General features: G+C 38.2%; 1 protein-coding gene across 5 annotated transcripts in view; it reads left to right on the forward strand.

Moving 5' to 3' along the window:
• Positions 1-19,378, forward strand: part of NR1H4 (nuclear receptor subfamily 1 group H member 4) — a 76,566-nt gene that overhangs the window by 13,196 nt on the left and 43,992 nt on the right. For 2 of the 5 annotated variants that reach the window (XM_015070859.3, XM_015070860.3), the window contains exon 2: positions 3,912-4,043. In XM_015070859.3, coding sequence (XP_014926345.1) covers positions 3,965-4,043 — 79 coding nt within the window. In that variant the 5' untranslated portion in view covers positions 3,912-3,964. Of the gene's footprint in view, positions 1-3,911; positions 4,044-7,955; positions 13,293-19,378 lie in introns of those variants that run through there. The other 3 variants (XM_027071007.2, XM_015070856.3, XM_015070858.3) reach the window with 3 other exon arrangements.

Genomic DNA, 19,378 nt, shown 5'->3' on the forward strand with positions numbered 1-19,378 from the left:
ACTTAATTAAAAAGATTTCTTCTTTTGTTATTTAAGGCAGGGGTTAACAAACTTCTGCACAGGGCTAGGTAATACATGTTTTTAGCTTTGTGGGCCATACAGTATCTGTTGCAACTACCCAACTTCTTTTCTGGGGGAAAGAAGCCATAGATATTCCATAAACAAATGGGTGTGACTATGTGCCACTTACACTTTATGAATAGTTATGTTTGAGTTTCATATAAGTTTTATATCTTATGAAATATCCTTCTTTTGATTTTTTTCAACCATCCAAAAGTATAGTACCATTGTTAGCTTGCAGGCTGTATAAAAACAGATGGCAGACCAGTGTTAGCCTGTGAGCAATAGTTTGCCAAACCCTGATTTAAGGCACTGTTTAAGGGCCCTTTATGCTAAGAGTGGGTGTAGTATTGGAAGGATACACAAGAAACTGGCCATTGTAGTTGAATTTTGGTAACGGAAATGGGTAACAGAGCTAGAAGGAAGACTAATTTTTCAGTGTACTGTTTGAATTGCTTACCACATGCTTGCATTACCATTTCAAAAATTAAAGAGTGTCCTTTTCTTTAAGTCCCTTGAGAAATCATAAACCCAACAAATCTGGTTTGAGCAGACTCTGCCAACTGTTTCCAGATTCTAGAGGGCTCTCTTGTTAGCTACTCAGGGGCACCCATATTGTGGATCTCCAGCCAGGGGTAATGACTCAAGTGCTACAGAATTTGGGGAATTGGACTTTCATTTGGGTGAGAGATTGACAAATTATGTCCTTTGTGTTAATAGGAGAACCTCTTCCTTATCTTGTACCATTTCTCCAGGAAGAGCATGCCAAATGGCAGGGAATTTGGCGGAATGAAGCGGGAGAAGCAATTAATACAGATCATTTAATTGAGCCAACATTTCTTGAGGGCCTATTATGTGCCAGGCACTTGAACTAAAGATACCAAGTTTATATGAACATACAGAGTAAAATATAAGAAGGAAAATACAAGAATCCAAAATAAAGATGAGTATACCTGGAAAATATTACAGAGCTATCATGTGGTATGAGGGAGCTTGATGAACATGACTGAAGGCTGAAAAAGACAAATATGAGAAAAACATAGCACAGAGGGAAATGTAAGGGAAGAGTCAAAGAACTAAAATCTCCCCCCCCCCTTTTTTTAAAGACCAGAGGAAAAGGGTCTTATGTTATTACAGAGTATACATTTGGATTGGAAATTAGGAGAAATTCCTAACTCTATATTGTGGGTTCCTGAAGACTATTATTATGGGAAGGAAACTGTGGAATTTCCTATTCCAGAGAAGGAACTCTATCTAGAAGAATAGTTGCTTGAATTTTGGGGAGGCTTTTCAATCCATTTATTATACAATATGCAGGCACATATACATAATGATCATACATAATTAATTTATATATTAATATATACACAGTGAATATATACCTAAACAATTCATACACACATATTAAAAGTTGAATTTTCCTAGTCCACAACTGGCTTGTTAGTATGAATGAGGTCTTATAAATAGTGACAACTCATCTTTTACTGGTTTATTACTCAGGACCTTCAGCTTTCTATCAGAGTCCAAGTATTTCAGAAGTGCCTTAGGGTCTCCTCATGTTTGTTCATGATCAGGTTTGTTCTGGCTGTCTCTTCCATTACCTCTTGTGTCCATGAGTAAGAGTAGTGCCCAACCAGCAGTCACAGTTCCTCTCCTTCTCCATGGGTTATGGTGATACCTAGGGTGCTGCTGCTATTTCACAATTGCCCCAGAAAGGCCCTGGTCCTCTTGGGGTCAAAGTTCCACTGTGATATGTGCCAGAGTTGCGTGAGGGTGAGTAGTCTCTCCTACTTGTTGCATTCTGTTGGAAGGATCTACCTCTACTTTATACTTCAATGCTTCTAGATTTCATTTTTATTTATAGCCTTCCCTCTCACCTTAGGGTGGCAGGAAGGCCTTTTGAATCCAGTATGGTTTGGCCAAACCGTGCTACATTGAGAATTACACATTTCTGAAATGACTAAGGTTTGCTTTAGGATGAAGGTTCCTGGCTCCCTCTGACTTTAGAATGGGTTTTTTTCCCCCAACATGTCCCTTAGTTTTCTGGAGAGTAGATTCTGGTAGGGCCATGCCATTGGTTCCTAGGGAACCAATGCCTGGGTCCCAGATGGACCCAGATTTGTCTGCATTCCCACAATGGGCTTTGTATCCTGTAGCAGGAGGTTCTCTCTCTTTCTTGCCTCTACAGCCACCCCCTCTATAAAAATTGCCCTTGAAACCACTTCTTCATCAGCTACTTCCCTATCTTGGCACCTTTTCATGCTCCAACCTCTCTATTAGAGCATACTGATCTTAGGCTTTATCACCATCTTTCATGACAATCTGTAATTGTCTGTGTATATGTGTGATTTTTTTTAAGTTTATTTATTTTGAGAGAGAGAGAGAGCAAGCGTGTATGAGAGTGGAGGAGAGGCAGACAGAGAGAGACAGAAAATACCAAGCAGGCTTCGCATTGTCAGTGCAGAGCCAGATGCGGGGCCCAAACTCAGTAACTGTAAGATCATGACCTGAGCCAAAGTTGGATACCTAACCAACTGAGCCACGTAGGTGCCCCGATGTGTGATTATTTTTAATCTCTTTATTATGCTTGATGTCATAGATCGTGGATACTTTTTTTCCTTTTACCATTTTAGCGCCAAAGATCCAGCCCAGAGCTTAATGCAGAATAAATCCTCAATAAATGTTTTTTGCAAGCATCAATAAATAAATGAATGCATCAGCATAGTCTGGTAGACTACCTTAACAGAAGCCTAGTGTATCTGAAACTCACTTCTGCTTGAACTGGAACATTCTGCTGAGTGAAAGAGAAAGAAATAGAGACATAAATAGTAGGGACATTATAATGAAATAAATTTGTCCAACAGAAACTCTATATGCTCTTCCTGAATAGCAAATGTAAATATTTATTTGTAAACAAAATGATTTCTTAGTAGAGACATCACAAAAAGGTCTAAAAAATCATCCTTAGAAAACAGCCTTGGAAAAGAAATTCTGATTGTATAACTTCATTACTCGACCTTTCAAGTTATCTCTTCAGGAAAGTAGGAAACATAGTGGAAGGAAGGAAGGAAGGAAGGAAGGAAGGAAGGAAGGAAGGAAGGCCTAAGGATATAACTAAAAGTGGACATTGCTTCCCTTGGGTTCTTGGATTCATTCTGGACATTACTCAGTATGAAACTTCAGACACTTTGGTGAGATTTACCATTATTTTTCCTTTTTCCATAACTTTTTTTCTATCCCATGTAAATATAAGACCATGATAGACCCTGAGAGTGAAAATGAAAGCCCCTGAAATTTTCTCTAAAAAGCAAAAATTAAGATCCTGTGAGAACATTTTGTGAATTTTTGATTTGCTGCTATAGTGCCTACTAAAGAAAATTCCAGAAGGAAATGGTCTTAAATCACTTTTTGTGTCTGGAAATACCTGTTCAACTTAGGAATAAGGTTTAAGAGATTAAGTCATTAATTTATCCCATTTCTAATCAAAGCCTTTCTATTTGTTTCTGTTTTTTTCTACTTGTAAAAGAAATAAAGACACAACCAAAATGTCATCAAATCTTGTACAAATTTCTCAAGTGCTGAAATTTAAATGAAAACATATGGTGTTTTCCCAGATCCATTACAGAGTGTCTCTTTTGAAAGCACATATCCTGGGCATTTGTAAGTTCAAATGAGGGGTAAAAATGATAAATACTGAGAACAGATATGTACAGAAAGGCTCTGGCAAAATGTCTACAAACAGATCCATTTGCTGTTTTGTGTATAAGCTTGCTCCCTTTCTCCCTCTCTCTTTTAACTAAATATCTATGCCCCCACCCTTCCTCAAACTCTACTACTTATTTGTCTTTCAGAGTTTTCTTTTGAAGACTACCATAACAAAGGGATATTTTAAATAGAACTTTGGATGGGATCAAAAATGAATCTCATCGAACACTCCCACTTACCTGTCACGGATGAATTTTCTCTTTCTGAAAATTTATTTGGTAAGTTGTCAAGTTCATTTGAATATAAGTGAAAATAAAGTGCAACTTGGAAATACATGAGAAAAAAGCCTAGATGATGAATCCAACAGAACCCAGAAAAGTTTTTGTTCCATCTAAGTACTCAATAAACATTAGATACCATGCCAGGTTAGAGGCAGATCACACCTTGGATTTATTGAGCCTGATGGTCTTCTTTTTTATAGTCGAGGGCTGCAAGGCAAGAGAGCTTTGTGACTTGTTCAAGGCCATGAGGCTAGATAATTAACAGAGCTGGAGTAGAAACAGATTCCTGTTCCGGGCTAATTCTGATATTATTATAGCATGTACTAGAGTATGAAATCATGCCTCTTATGGTTTAATATTATACCTATAAAAGGTTGGGGTTGCTTAGGTTATAGTTCTGCAATAAGTTTCCTTTCTACTCTTCTTCCCATGCTGGGGGATATATGGCACAGTGTCATGATTAGTCATTTAAATTGGATTGAGGACAATCTGTACTAAGTTGTTTTCAGTAGATCTGTAACTAGATGATACCATAAAATGATATATTGCTTCACTTTATGCATTTATGAAAAAACTTCTCATTATAGTTTCAGTTGAGAACATCAGCAAAGACTCAACAGCAGCAATATTTTAGATGGGGCAGGGAAGCTTTCTGCCACTCTTAAAATAATTCCCTTCTGTATAATAGCCCTTCTGGGAGGCTTGGATGCTCCCAGTTTTTTACTCTACATTAAAGTATGGACCATGGACTCTGATAGTGAAAATGCAAACATTTATAATTCCACAAAATGCAATATTTGGAGGCATGACATCCTTGCCTATTTGGTTGCAGACAACCTTGAACAATATTAATTAATAGCTTATGCTATTACCCAGTAGCCATTAGCATCTTAGTGTGTAATGGTTTAGCAGGTCATTTCCAAGGAGAGGTCATTATTTGTATTACCTGTTTATATATCTACCTGTACCATACAGTATAAGAGCATTTAAGGGCAGTGACCATATTTTACTAATCCTAGTATGCACTTGATAAATAAGAACCAACTAATAAATAATAAAAGGGAAGGAGAAAAGAGGTTTAGGGAGAAAAAGAGATATTTATCAGTAACTCTCAGAGAGACCAAAGGCAGCAGTAATTATTTATGAAATTCTGGGACATAAGTGCTGTATCTTATTTCTTCCATTTGGCGTTTCTTCATCCTATGGATGCATTCAAAGACAACGGTGCCTACTTCCATGTCCATTTACATGACCATTTACTTCTGTTCTACCCTTTTATGAGTCCTGAAAACAGCCTGCATAGACATCTTTATAATTTTTGTCCTACTAATCAGAACTCACAGGATAGTTAAAACTGTACATGTATATCATAGACTAAGGAAAATTCTACTTAAGATTATTTTTTCACTTCACTGAAATTTTATGATTGCATGGTAGGATTTCTGAGAGAGCACATTATTAGATTGAAGGCTCACCTCATCAGCCATGAGGTCAAAAAGATGTGAGCAGATAGAGAAAAATTTGTGAAGGTGCTGTCACGTTAGAAGCATCTGGAAATGACTGCTTGAAGAAGCACTGTAACTCATGCTTTCAGTGCTGCTTTTCCTCCAGCTCTCCTTTGCTAGACCACATTCTTAATTTGTTTCCTAACACAGTCATTTAAGATTTCTGAAAATACATAGTATAAGACGCATGAGCCACCAGCACAGCTGTTATTCCTGACTGGAGCAGTTTCCTCAAATCTTCATCTGGTCTTCTCTCCTGGTAAATTAATATCCAGTGTGGCCATTGGGACATGCTTTCCTTTTCTCCATTAAGTTCTAGAGCCGGCCCTAAGCATTTTTATCACATCTCTTTCCTCCTGGGGGCTCAGTCTCACTCCACACAACATACCTGAGCTAAAGGTACACCAAAGCGGTGGATGGAGACTTTCATTTTAATTTCCTTATTCCTCCTCCCATCTTCTTTTGTCTCCTGATGAGCCTGATGGATTCTTTGGGCTTCCCATCCTGAGCTTAGGATTCAGAGCACCAGGAAAAAGACTATGGCCCATGGATAAGTAACCCACAGTGCCTAACTCACCACTCCTGGATTCTGAGATATGCTAGAGACTCGGAAGTATTAACCCATGGACTCAACTAGCTGGAGAGTGAAACTCTTTTCCAATGGTCTGTGTAATGAAAACCAGCTATCATGTTGTTACAACAAAGGAAAGTGAGGTTAATTGTATGGCATATGGATAGCTATCATTTCTTCCACCCAAATATTGAGTACCAACTATATACCAGGCATTGGAATAAAGCAGGGAAAAAGACAGGCAAGATCCTAGTGGAGGGTAGACTCACAATAAGCATACAAATAAATAAATAAACAAAATAACATGAGGCAGTGGTAAGTGCTATGAAAACAATAAAACAGGGTGATATCATAGTAACTGGAAGGATGGGACTGCTCTAACTGGTGTGGCCAAGGAAAGCCTCTGAGGAGTTGACAATTGAGCTGAGACTGAAAGACAAGAAGCCAAGGAGAACATTTTAGGCAGAGGAAATAGTAAATGCAAAAGCCCAAAGTCTGCAATGGACTTTAAGGCCTTGTCTTTTCATTTTTATTTAGGGTCATTGAAAGAGTCTAGACAACTGGTTTTGGACCCTGCATCCCCATTAACCAACATGAGTAAAAGGAGATGATTAGATGGAGAATTCTAGAACCACTGTCTAGTTTTCTTTTTAATTTTTTTTTTAACATTTTTATTTATTTTTGAGACAGAGAGAGACAGAGCATGAACGGGGGAGGGACAGAGAGAGAAGGAGACACGGAATCAGAAGCAGGCTCCAGGCTCTGAGCCATCAGCCCAGAGCCCGACGCGGGGCTCGAACTCACGGACCGTGAGATCGTGACCTGAGCTGAAGTCGGACGCTCAACCGACCGAGCCACCCAGGCGCCCCAACCACTGTCTAGTTTTAACATCTGAATCCACAAATTGCTCTAGTTGTGCTAGAAAGCGGTGACCTGGACTCAGTGGTACTTATCTGGCACATGACGTGACTTCTAAGGTGGCCTTGGGCATGGTCCTCCTCCCTGCAGGTTACTATAAAGGCCATAATGAAATCCCAATGTTAAGACAGTGGGAAGGTGCTGGTAAGATTATATAGCAAATACTGATAAGTACTCACTAATGGGCACTGGTGACACTAATTACCTCTGCAGTGAGAACTTTCAGCCTCTTCTAGAGATGGCTATGGACCCCTTACTCTCTGAAGGCTTTGGGTAAGGTGATGGGAGCGCATCTCCTCATGTATAAATGGTTACCCTGAAGAGAGGAGCCTGAAGCAAGGACTTGCACACAGGCAGTTTATGTGAGAGGTGATCCTGGGTTGTAGAAATCAAAGACTGGAGTCATGAAACAGGGACAGAGGAAAACCAACATGAGATGAGGGTCCCTGTTGTGGACAAGGGGATCTTGATTCCCCTGAGAGTAGCATAGAGGATTGTCTTCTGAGGAACCAGGGACTGGGGCAGTTACTAACAGGGTCACCCCTGGGGGCATGAACTCCCTGGCACTTGTGGGTTGTGCCTTTATTACTCCCAGTGGAATCAGGCCAAGTGGTCTCCCTCCTATGGTGTTGGAGAAGTTCTGAGCAGAAAGCAAAAAGATATGCAGCATGATCCTGAAATGACAGACTAAGTATGAGGTGAGTCTGAGCTCATGTGGGATCACTTGCTGTGGCTACAGCTGAAATGAGGGGTGGGCTTCAGGATGTGACACTGCCACCAGAGGGGTCTGCCACACAGTATTAATGTGATTTTTCCGCTAAATCAGTTTAAATATTCAAAGGAAGGCTAAGATTTGGAGGGGGGATGGGGCAGATTTGCTCTATAGATTCTGTTTTCTTAAACTGGTTCTTGCAGAAAAGAAGGAAAGAAGCTGGGACAGAATGGAATTGTAGAGATGAGACTGGAATCACTTTCTGAGGTCGTTTAATTTATTCTGCTACCACACATCCCTGACAAATCCAGATGGGAATCTAGCTCATTGGTAACTCAATCCACATATAGGACTCGGAATGGAAGGACATGGTGACCCAAAAGAGATAAGTCTCCTTTCCTTTGGGACATCCTACAAGCCAGGAAACTTGGTCAAAGATTAATTTAGTGGGTTGAGAAAGGCTTCTCTGATGAATGAAGAAGGCAGGATCTTTATGCAATTAGTGCACAATAAAAGGTAATCATGACAAAGTCCACAGCTTTCCACAGTTTGACATGGTGAATAGGTATGTTATATAAAACCTATGTATTCTTTTACCAAACTGTGCCTTAAGAACTCAAAAAATCACAAAATTTCAGATGAATAAAAAAGCATTGTAACAATAGGATAGCATAAGCAAGAGAAGGTACTGTCTTACGCTCCAATATCCAATGTTCTTAGTGCAGTGAATTCTGGTTCTTTTGGCTCAGTGATATTGGGAAAAGTTCACTGATTGTGAGTGGAAATAAGCAATGAAATTTAAAGAAATAAAGTCTAAGAGGCAATTGAGACACTCTGAAGTTTAGTTTTCTCCCTTGTAAATGGGGATAATAATGACACATTACAGCTTGTTGGGAGAATTGAATGGCTGTGTTGAAAGTGTTTTTGTAAACCTGAAGGCATCACACAACATAATTAATCCAGAGTTTTCAAGGTAGTTGTTACTATTTAAATTGTTGAAATGATAAACACCGCCCTACTCATTAAGGGAAGGAAGTGCTATTTATCTTAACATTGTTGAATGCAAAGAATCTTCAAGGAGCCAACAAAACCCAACAGCATGGAAATAAATTTCCAGGTGCCCTAAGGAAGGAAACACTTGTTCTGTCTCATCTTGGTATTATGGCTTTGCTAACAATAGCTATGGAATCTGTGTTTTTATATTAATTTTTATATTTGTATCTAATAGTCTTTCCAAAGCCCTGTTTTGAATGAGGATCAGCAAGTGGCAGGAGGCATATCCCAAATAATTCCTTTCCTTTAGCTATTTTTCATTACTTTGTGCTTCCCTTAGCTGTTTATGTCCATTTTCTCTGGGTAGTTTTATTTTTTTATTAAAAAAATTTTTTTAAATGATTACTTATTTTTGAGAGAAAGAGAGATACAGAGTGTGTGCAGGGGAGGTACAGAGAGAGAGGGAGACACAGAATCCAAAGCAGGCTCCAGGCTCTGAGCTGGCAGCACAGAGCTAGACACAGGGCTTGAACTCATGAACTGAGAGATCATGTCCTGAGCCGAAGTCAGATGCTTAACTGACTGAGCCACCCAGGTGCCCCTGGGTAGTTCTATTTTTATTAAAAGATATTCATTTTAGAATCTTATTCTTGCTTATGTCTTTTGCTTAAATTAAAAGAATCTTTCAGATGTTACAGAGTCAGTCAGATGTTTTAAAATACAATTAAAGGTCTTAAGATGCAGTTTTGTGGAATATTTCTGACATTTCACCTCAGGTTTTTTTTTTTTTTTAATCTCACTGAGTTCAACTAAAGTGAATGTAGTTCTGATGTGATGGGTAAATTGAAGCTGAAAGTTTCCAGAAGATGAAAAGAAACCATTGGCTCAGACAAATCGGGAGCTTTGTTTTAGTGTAATGTAAATATTGTGTCACTACTGTTTCTTACCCATATCTTTTCTGCAGATTTATGCAATATCTAAGTTTTTATTAATTCACTATGGCTTTGGATTTTGCACTCCCAGGAATCTCAGATCTGGTAACCCTTGTTGGTGGAGTTTAGAAATGGAAGATGGTAAAGAAGTATTGACAGGGACTTTCCTTATTACAAAATAGAGTAGACAAAACAGTGCTTCTTCTGATAGGGCTGAATAGTTTGGAGAAGGCATGCAGTGGGATGAAGAATTACAAAGTGGCTAACTGGTGGGTGACTCCATTGCCATCCAGGGCCTTGCACTCAACCTTGTAGGCTAAGAAACAAATCTCAAGGGCACTCAGATTAACCAAGCTGAGAAAGGTTGAATATAAAATCAGATTGAAAATTTATACACTTACAGGGATAAAAAGAATTGTGCTAATGGTAACAGCTACTATTTCTTGAGTGCTTTCTATATGTCAGATATCATACTTATTCTATATTAGTTAGCAAGCTTCCTGCATTCAAGTCCATCTCTGTCATTTACTGGTATGTGGTCCTTTAACTTTATGCAAGTGACTTGCTTTATTTAATCAAGTTCTCAGAAGAATGCCTGGCACATCACAAGTACTCTATAACTATTTGCCATTAGTATTAATTCTTTTATTTTTTTATTAAAATTTTTTGAAATGTTTTATTTATTTTTGAGAGAAAGAGAGAGAGACAGCACGAGTATGGCAGAGGCAGAGAGAGAGGGAGACACAGAATCCGAAGCAGGCTCCAGGCTCTGAGCTGTCAGCACAGAGCCCGATGTGGGGCTCCAACCCATGAACCATGAGATCATGAACTGAGCCCAAGTTGGATGTTTATCCGACTGAGCCACCCAGGTGCCCCACCATTAATATTAATTCTTACAACACTCCTATGAGGTGTATACCATTACTATTCCCCTTTTACTGGTGAGAAAATGGAGATTTAAAAAGTTCAATAATCTGCTTAAAGTTCCATAGGTAGTTAAGTGGAAACCAAAATATAATCAAGACAAGGAATTAGAATTGGATGGTTAAGGATCCAGGCTAAGAGAACACTCACATTCGCCTTCTCAGGGGAGGTCTTTCCAATGAGATTACATCACCCAGAGTCTATTGGTCAAGTCTCCTCTAAAGGATAGTTCTCAGAAAACCTGGGACTACCTAATTTCAAGGCTTCATAGCTCATTCTCTGACTTACCAGGAAGGATGTATCATTCACATTGTTCCCAAGTACCTTATGCAATAGGACCAATAGAACTTTCTGTGATGGTGAAATGTTCTAGATCTACATTGTCCAATGCGGTTGCTACTGTCCACATATTAACACTTAAAATAAGACGAGTGTAACTGAGGAATTGATTCTAATTTAATTTAATTAATTTTAATTTAAGTAGCCATATATGACTAGTGGCTACTATTTCAGTGCACAGAACAGCAGGGGGATAATGTGTTTTTAGAAAAAAAATAACATGAGGCAGTTGGTCATCACTGAGAAAGAAGCAAAGGGATCCAACCAGTCTTATTATGAGAATATCGTGTGTGAATGTCACTCAGCAACAGCTGTTTCCCCGATCAGCTAAATTGTCCTACTCATTTCCTTGTTAGTATAGCAGTTTCTGAGGGCAAGAAGCCCATTTGTTTGAGCAGTTAAAAAGTCAGTAGAGAATTATTAAAATTGAAAACTCAGAGATAATTTGTCCTGGTTAAATCCTTTGGGTAGCTCTTCCACCCAGGATCCTCTCAAGGCAAGGATAGTTCTGGGGTTGTGAGGAGAGGAGAATGAAATCAGAAGTAGACTGAGGAGTGAGAATAGCTTTGCAAATGGTAAGTGATTTGGCAAGCTGAACTGAAACATACCCATGCACTATCACTCTTTTCCCCTTTCTTGGCAACTAGGGCAAGTGTGCCTCAGTTTTTCAACCACGGGGCTTTGAGTCAGAAGACCTGGGGTAAAGTCCTAACTTCATCCCTCACTAACTGCATGACTTTAGATAAATCACTGAATGTCACTGCCTTGTAGAGTCTGTAAAATAGGGTAGAAGATAGTGGGCCTCAGATATAATACCTTCCTCAGAGGATGTGAGAAGGATCAAATGAGGTAATGCATGTGGAACCACTTTGTAAACACGTGAAAGCTGTTGAAATGTCTTGGCAATGATGACTGCATTTGTACAGATCACTATTGCCTTTGAAACAGCTTTCATATTTATTGCGTTTTTATCTTCACAACAAGTCTATGAGGGAAGTAGGGCAGGAATTATTATCTATGTTTTACCATCTGTTGATGTAGACAAATGAGGCCCAGAGAAGCTGAGAGACTGGCCTAAGGTTATACAGGGTGTCTGATTGCATTAAATGTGAGCTTAACCCTAGTCCTACCAATTCCTATTCTAGAGCCCTCTCTTCCAAGAAATAAGCAACAGTCACAAGCTTGATATCCACCAGTTGTGCTGTAGAAACTATTTCTACTCAGTAAGCAAGCCACCCTACAACCTGAGTCCAAAGATGAAGAATCATAACATCAATGTAATGATGGTGGGTATCCACCCACTGTGCTAAGCATTTCATCAATATTATCTTCTTTAATCCTCATACTAACTCTATGAGATTTTATGGTTATAAGTCCCACTTTATAGATGAGGAAATGGAGGCAGAAAATGGTTCAGGAATTGGTCCATGGTCCACGGAGCTAGTGAGTACCAAGGGAGTCTGGATGTATCAGTTTGCTAAGGATGCTTTAATGAAGTCCCAGACTGGGTGGATTAAACAACAGAAATGGATTGTTTCACTATTCCTGAGGCTAAAAGTCCAAAATCAAGGTGTTGGCAGGGTTGATTCTTTCTGGAGGCTGTGAGGGAAGGGTGTGTTCCTGGTTTCTCTCCTTGGCTTGTAGATCCCTGTGTCTCTTCATACTGTCTCGTGTCTAAATTTCCCATTTATATAAGGACACCAGTTATATGGGATAAGGGATCACCTTCATGATTGCATTTTAACTTGATTACCTCTATAAAAACCCTCTCTCCAAATAATGTCACATGATGAGGTTAGGACTTCAACATACCAATTTGGTGGGGGGGGGGGTGGGACACAATTCCACCAATAACACTGGATATAAACCCAGATCAATTGGCCTTCTACTGTTAAGCATTATGCTTTATTGTTTCCTGACATCATAAAATTAAATTATTCTGTAGTCTTTTGATAGGAACAAATGTCAAGACCTAGAGCATGGCAATTGATCCCAAATCCACTTTTAGGGCCACTGACCAGAAATCTATTCTACATATTAAGTTCTGAAACTGGAAAGTACTCCCCAAAATTAAGCTAAGAGACTGGTTTCCAGTTTACTAGGCAACTTGGCATCGAGGACTTTTCTCATAAACATTTACAAATATTCTGCTCTGTAATGAAGTTAATCAGTAAACCATACAACCTCTGGCCTCTGTCACTCCTTACCTGGTCTCATTTTCAGTTGCTGTGAATAAGCTAAGAATGGTAATGCAGTTTCAGGGGTTAGAATATCCAATTCAAAGTAGTCCTCGCCATAGCCACACATCATCAGGATTTGTCATGGAAATGATGAGCATGAAGCCTGATAAAGGTAGGATACTGTTCACAATTGCTCTTGGTCAAATTTACACAACTGGGCTGAGCAAGTGTGGGGGCTTTTGTTTGAGATTTTAGCAACAGATCTATGTCAAAGATGTCTCAGTCAGAGCCAGAAGACTGGGGTGAGAAGTTGGGGTGGGATGATTTTTTAGGATTCGAGGCAGGTGAATATCTCATTGAGATAAAATCTAAGTATTTTTTCCCAAGATTCTTCATTGAATATTATGTAAAATGAGCAAGATTTTTTCAAGTTAAACACTAGACAGTTCTAACAATAATGCCTGTAGACACTTGAAAAAACACTTTGAAGTGCATTATTTAATGCAGTGTTTTAAAAATGGCATGTCTTAGACCCCAGTGGATCATGAAGTCTATTTGGGGCTTATAACCAGTATTGAAAATTAGACTAGACTAGACTAGAATAGAATAGGAGTAGAATAGAATAGAAACGTCAGAGTGTACTTTAAGAAGTAGGGGTAAGTGTTATTTCATGGAAATTTTGTTTCAGTTAGTTCTACATATGTTTATGTGTATACAGGGGTCATGATATAAGATGTATTTCAAACTGTTGTTGTGGTGAGAAAAATAAAAAGAGATTGAGAAACATCGATGTACTGAACTAGTTTCACAGCCGATTTCTCCCAAGTCTGTGGAAAATTAGATGAGTAAAGAGTTCAGCTTTAGGCCTAGGCTGTTTGTTTTCTCTGAAGCAAAACACAGATTATAATTAAAACATAGACTGTATAATGTAATATTGTCTATTTTAATATTCTTCTCAAAACAGACTCTTACCTTTTAAATTTTCAGTTAAAAGAGAAACTCTAATCATTTTTACAATAATTATAATTTTGAGCCTATTTCTGATTGTAGACATGGCAGCATAACATTTTATTTAAATATGATGTTCAAAAGTGACTGGCATTGTACTTAGGAAGTTAGTTGAAAGGCAGGAGAAGCGAATTTCCCACTATTTCCATTTAAGAGACATTTGTTAGGCGTACAGTGTCAGGCTTTGTGTAAGGTGCCAGGAATGAAAAAAAAAAAAGAGGAGAGGAATATAATCTAATATATTCCCCAAAGAGTTCACTGGCTAACTACAACAATAAAAAATGTATTGAGGGGTGCCTGGGTTGCTCAGTCAGTTAAATGTCTGACTATAGCTCAGGTCATGATCTCATGGTTCATGAGTTTGAGCCCCACATCAGGCTCTGGGCCATGGAGCCTGCTTTGGATTCTGTGTCTCCCTCTGTCTCTCTCTGCCCCTTCCCTGCTCTCTCTCTCTCTCTCTCTCTGTCTCTCTCTCTGTTTCTCAGAAAATGAATAAAACATTAAAAAAATTTAAAAAATGTATTGAATGTTTATGCTATATCCAGCCCTATGCAGTTTATGTTCTATGCCTTAGCTTACCTATACTACAACCTCTCACCCAGGTTGTTTATTCCACATTATAAAGGAAGGAAGAGAAGCTTAAAAAAGTTCAATGTCTTTCCCAAGTTCATACATCTAGCAAATTGCAGGTGAATTGAATCCAGATTTGTGCATGCAGAAGGGCCCTGGTAAACCTGTATGTCACTAAACTTCAAGTTTAGCGTGGAAGATAAGCCTGTAAACAAGTCAAACAATAGTCCATGCTTCTAAGCGCTGCAATAGAGGTGTGTACAGACAGTAGGTGAGATTAATTCTAGGGGAGATTAATCGAGGGGAGCTAGGACAGGCCTCACAGAGGAGGTGATCAGCTGGCAAGCCAGGGAAAGGCACCAACATCACAAAGGCCAGGAATGGCAGACAGCTTACAAATGAAGCCATATCATCAGTTAAGAAACAATGGACTAGGAAATAAAGGAAGGCATAGAAGGCAATTTTTCCATGCATGAAACATTTTAACAAGCAGTCATGAAATGTTTACTATGGTCAAGAGTAAAATAGTGCCAGGAGTAAAATAATGGATATAATGTGAATGCTTTCCAGGTTCTTCAGAAACAAACTGAGATCATGGCAAAGTGCCATCATTATTACATGAACCTGATTCTCCCATTTGGGTACCCAAGGATTCAATCACACACTCCTTGGAGAGGTACGGTCTAATATGGTAGGCACTAGGCACATGTGGCCACAAATTTTTAAATTTCAATTATTTAAAATTAAATACAACTTCAAACTCAGTTTCTCAATATCACTAGCCACATTCTCATATGGTTAGTGGCTACCATATTGGTAGGTATAAAACATTTCCATCATCTCACAAAATTCGGTCAGATTCTACTCCTTTAGAAAAACTATTAAATGCTAAAGACTCTACCCAAAAGAGTTTTGCTTTCCTTTTGCAGGGGATCTCCCTGCATGGAGACTCCCCTCATGTCTATTCATGTGTTGCCATTTAAAAGCTCTTTCTAAACTCTCAGGGAACATTCCCTGTCATAAAGGAATCCAAATTGTCCCTTTCCTTGTTAGACTGATTCCAGAAAAGCACTGATAAATCCAAATATATGTGTTATATACATACATATGTACATATATATATGCATATATATGTACATACAAATACATATATATGTATGTATGTATAATACACACACACATACATATATATATTCCCTTTAAATTGTATTAAAGTAGAAATAAATGCACCTTTTTAGAAAGCATATTTTAAAGTTGACTTACCTCTCTGCCCCTTCCACATCTGATGTGAAAAGTCCTATCACAAAGTTCTGGTATTCATTTACTTGTTTTTGTCTCTTGACATCTCTCCACACACAAACACATGCACAGAGAAGGGATGGGCCTTTTGTGTCTGTATTATCTCTATCTTGTTCACTGTTGTATCCTCAGGGTCTAGCACAGTTCCTGTCAAATAACAAGTGTTCAGTATATGTTTATAAATGAAAGAAGTATCCTATAACTTATGTTATTAAAACAGACTAAGTGTTAATAATTACTAATTAACTATCAGTCAACTATCATTAAAATCAGGATTTTGCTAGGTTCTTTTAGAAGCAAACATGTCTTTTTATGGCATTCAACATATCAAAACATTTTCTCAACTACCTTATTTTATATTCAGGATTACCTATGAGATAGCAAGGTTGGGTGTTAATAGTCCCAGAAAAAAATGAAAAAGAAAAATGTTAGGCAGTTGTTTGAAGCCTGTCAGTGAGTTCATGATGGAAGCTGTTCTAATCTCACTATTTTGGGTTATGTTGACCACGCTGGGTTTTTTATTATAAGTTGCCTGCATACTGATTGTTTCTCCTCTGTCAAGATTTGGTGGGGACACTGAAATACTAGAAGTAGATGTGCTTTGAGAATAGAAACATTATTTAATAATATTATGTGCTGTTCTCATATTCTTACATTTCATTGTTTTCGTGTAATATTATCAATGTCTTTGTGAAAACTTTCCATTTTACTTGAAATGATTCCAAAGACATTTGACACCGATTCCATGTTCTGACTTTACTGGGGAGTATATTGTGTCTATTGATTACAAGAATATTAGTTTTATTGAAACAGTGCTCAGAGATCTTGCAATTGTCACTTGAGGAGAAAAAAAACTACACATTTCCTTGGATTTTGTAAAATCCAGATTCTATCATTAATTGGTTGTTTGACCTCAGGCAAATTGCTCAAGCTTGCTGGACCTACAGAAAGAGAGGGGCTGGGGCTGGGGACAGGTAATTGACTTGGGGTAAGATCAGTTGGAGGACAAAATCTAGGAATAAGTGTAAGTGAAACTAATGCTTTTAATGCTTCTCAGTTCTTTTCAAACCTATTCATTCTACAAATTTTAGTCATATTTGGTTATGAAATAGATCAGGATTTTGCTTATATTTTGTCTTTTCTTTTTGCTGTGATAATATCATATTTTCATATTCTTCCATTTTGTGGTAATAAGACAAAGCACCACTGCCGAAACTTTTTGTCTGTCAGATATACTGATTCAATGCTAGTTTTATATGGAGAAGTCAGGCATAAAAGACAGGAAGTTAATTTTTGCCCAGATAGTGTATACTTTGTGCTTCAGCAATCTTTTTCTGAGTCAATGCAGAAAGCATTCTTTTTAACAAACTTTTGTTATGCATATATTCCCCACTGCCATTGTAGAAGATCCCTGAATTCTTATGCCTATAGGCTATTAGTCATATACTTATGGAGATTTTAGATATAAAGAACTATAAGGTCATCCAACATGAAGTCTTTTCTTTACAGATGAGCAAAGCCACCCAGAGAGGATAGGTAAGTACCATGTAACTAGATTCAGGATGCCCAGGAGCAGAAAGTCAGGGAAGACTTCCCAAGAGAAGCTTATACTGAAAAAGAAATTTAGAGATAAGCGGAGAATAGTGAGATGAAGCTCTGTGAGCAGATGGCTGTGTTGCAGAAGTTTCCAGGCTCAGGAAAGAGTCGTGTGGGGGCAGGGGGCCGGGGGAAAGGGTAGGGGTGAGGAGAAGGGAGGTCCTGAGTCTGGAAGCAGCAATACAAGGAACAGAGAAGTCAAGACATGAGAAATGGCTGGAAAATAAAATGTAGGATCATGCAGAGCCTTGCACACCTGGTTGCAGCTTACTTGCAAGCAGAGGCATTGAAGGGACTAACCAAGGGAAGTCCAAAGGGAAGAAGAGAAAACTGTTTACTATCCTGCTTTAAAGCATCACACATCTGAAATTATCCGAGACAAGTGATGCTTTGAAGTCAGACAACCAAAGTTCAAATCTTAGCTATTCGGGTAGGTAGGAGTAAAGTTGCCTAACTTCTTTGTGCCCCAGGCTACTCATTTGTAAATAAGGATAATGATGTTACTCCCCTCCTAAGATTTTGTGAGAGAGAGATGAAAATACACAAGTGCCTGGCATTAGGAGGGAGGCTCTAAGAGTTTTCTGACAGTAGTGGTTGTAGCAGTAATAACAACACATCTACAACCATTTTTTGAGCACCGCACAAAATATTCCACATGTATAGATACATAGATCCACAGTCCCTAACTGACAATTTTAAATTCCAAATGCTCTAAAAACCAAACGTTTTATCCAAAGTTTGACACAAACTTCTTTGGTGGCAAAACCTGACCTGAACGGATGTGAGGATATTTATGGCATTTTTTTATTCCTTAGTACGAATATGTGTACATTTCACTCTGGAAAAGAGTGTTGTGTTAGATTCTGAGTTCTGTCCCAGACCACTCTGGGAAAAATAGCACTATATTCTGTTCCAAAACACAAACAATTCTGAATTCCAAAACACATATGACAGCAAGAGTTTCAGGTGAAGAACTGTGAATCTGTATTATGTCATTCATTCCTCAGCAAAACCCTTGATAGAGATATTTTCATCTTAGGCTTGCTGCTATCAAAACTGGGGTTCATCAGTGCCTGAGAGTCCCGCTCTTCATAGGAGATGGAGTTGGAATTTCAGTCTAGGATTGCCTGACTATGCTTTGAAGAATCAGACACATTTGTACACTCTCATATCTTATTTATGTTTATTAAATTTTTTAGTGCTTTGCATAGTTTAAATGTTTTTATTTTCTAAAGAGTCATAGTTTATGCTTCTAGGAAATAGAAGCATTTTCACAACCTGATAGTTTTCTAATACCTAGAGGTTTTATAGATAAAAGTCTCATTTTGTAATAATGGTGGTAGGAATAATGATTATTATTAATAATAATTTAATGGCAACTATAACTTATCAGGCACTCCTTGTGTGCCCAACATTTAGCAAAGTGCTTGGCCTGCATTATCTTGTTTAATTCTTACATCAAACTAATGAGATAGGTATTATTCCCTATTTTATGAAGAGAAATTTGATCCTTAAAGACATTAAATAAATTGTCAACATGCACACAGAAAATAAGTAACAGGACTGGTATTTGAACCATACTCAATTCCAGGCACTGCATTGTTTTCTTGTCTTTTTTTTTTAAAGCCCCTCCTTTTTTAAAAAATAATGATTAAAATACAAATATACTTGGCAAAAGTACAAACAGTATAAATACTATGCAACCTCCTATCCCAAAGAACAAGTCAACAATCTCACTTTCCAGTCCCCATCATCCAGTTTCTTTTGTATCATACAGAAATCTGC

The sequence above is a fragment of the Acinonyx jubatus genome, chromosome B4, assembly GCF_027475565.1.
Source record: "Acinonyx jubatus isolate Ajub_Pintada_27869175 chromosome B4, VMU_Ajub_asm_v1.0, whole genome shotgun sequence".
Lineage (NCBI taxonomy): Eukaryota > Metazoa > Chordata > Mammalia > Carnivora > Felidae > Acinonyx > Acinonyx jubatus.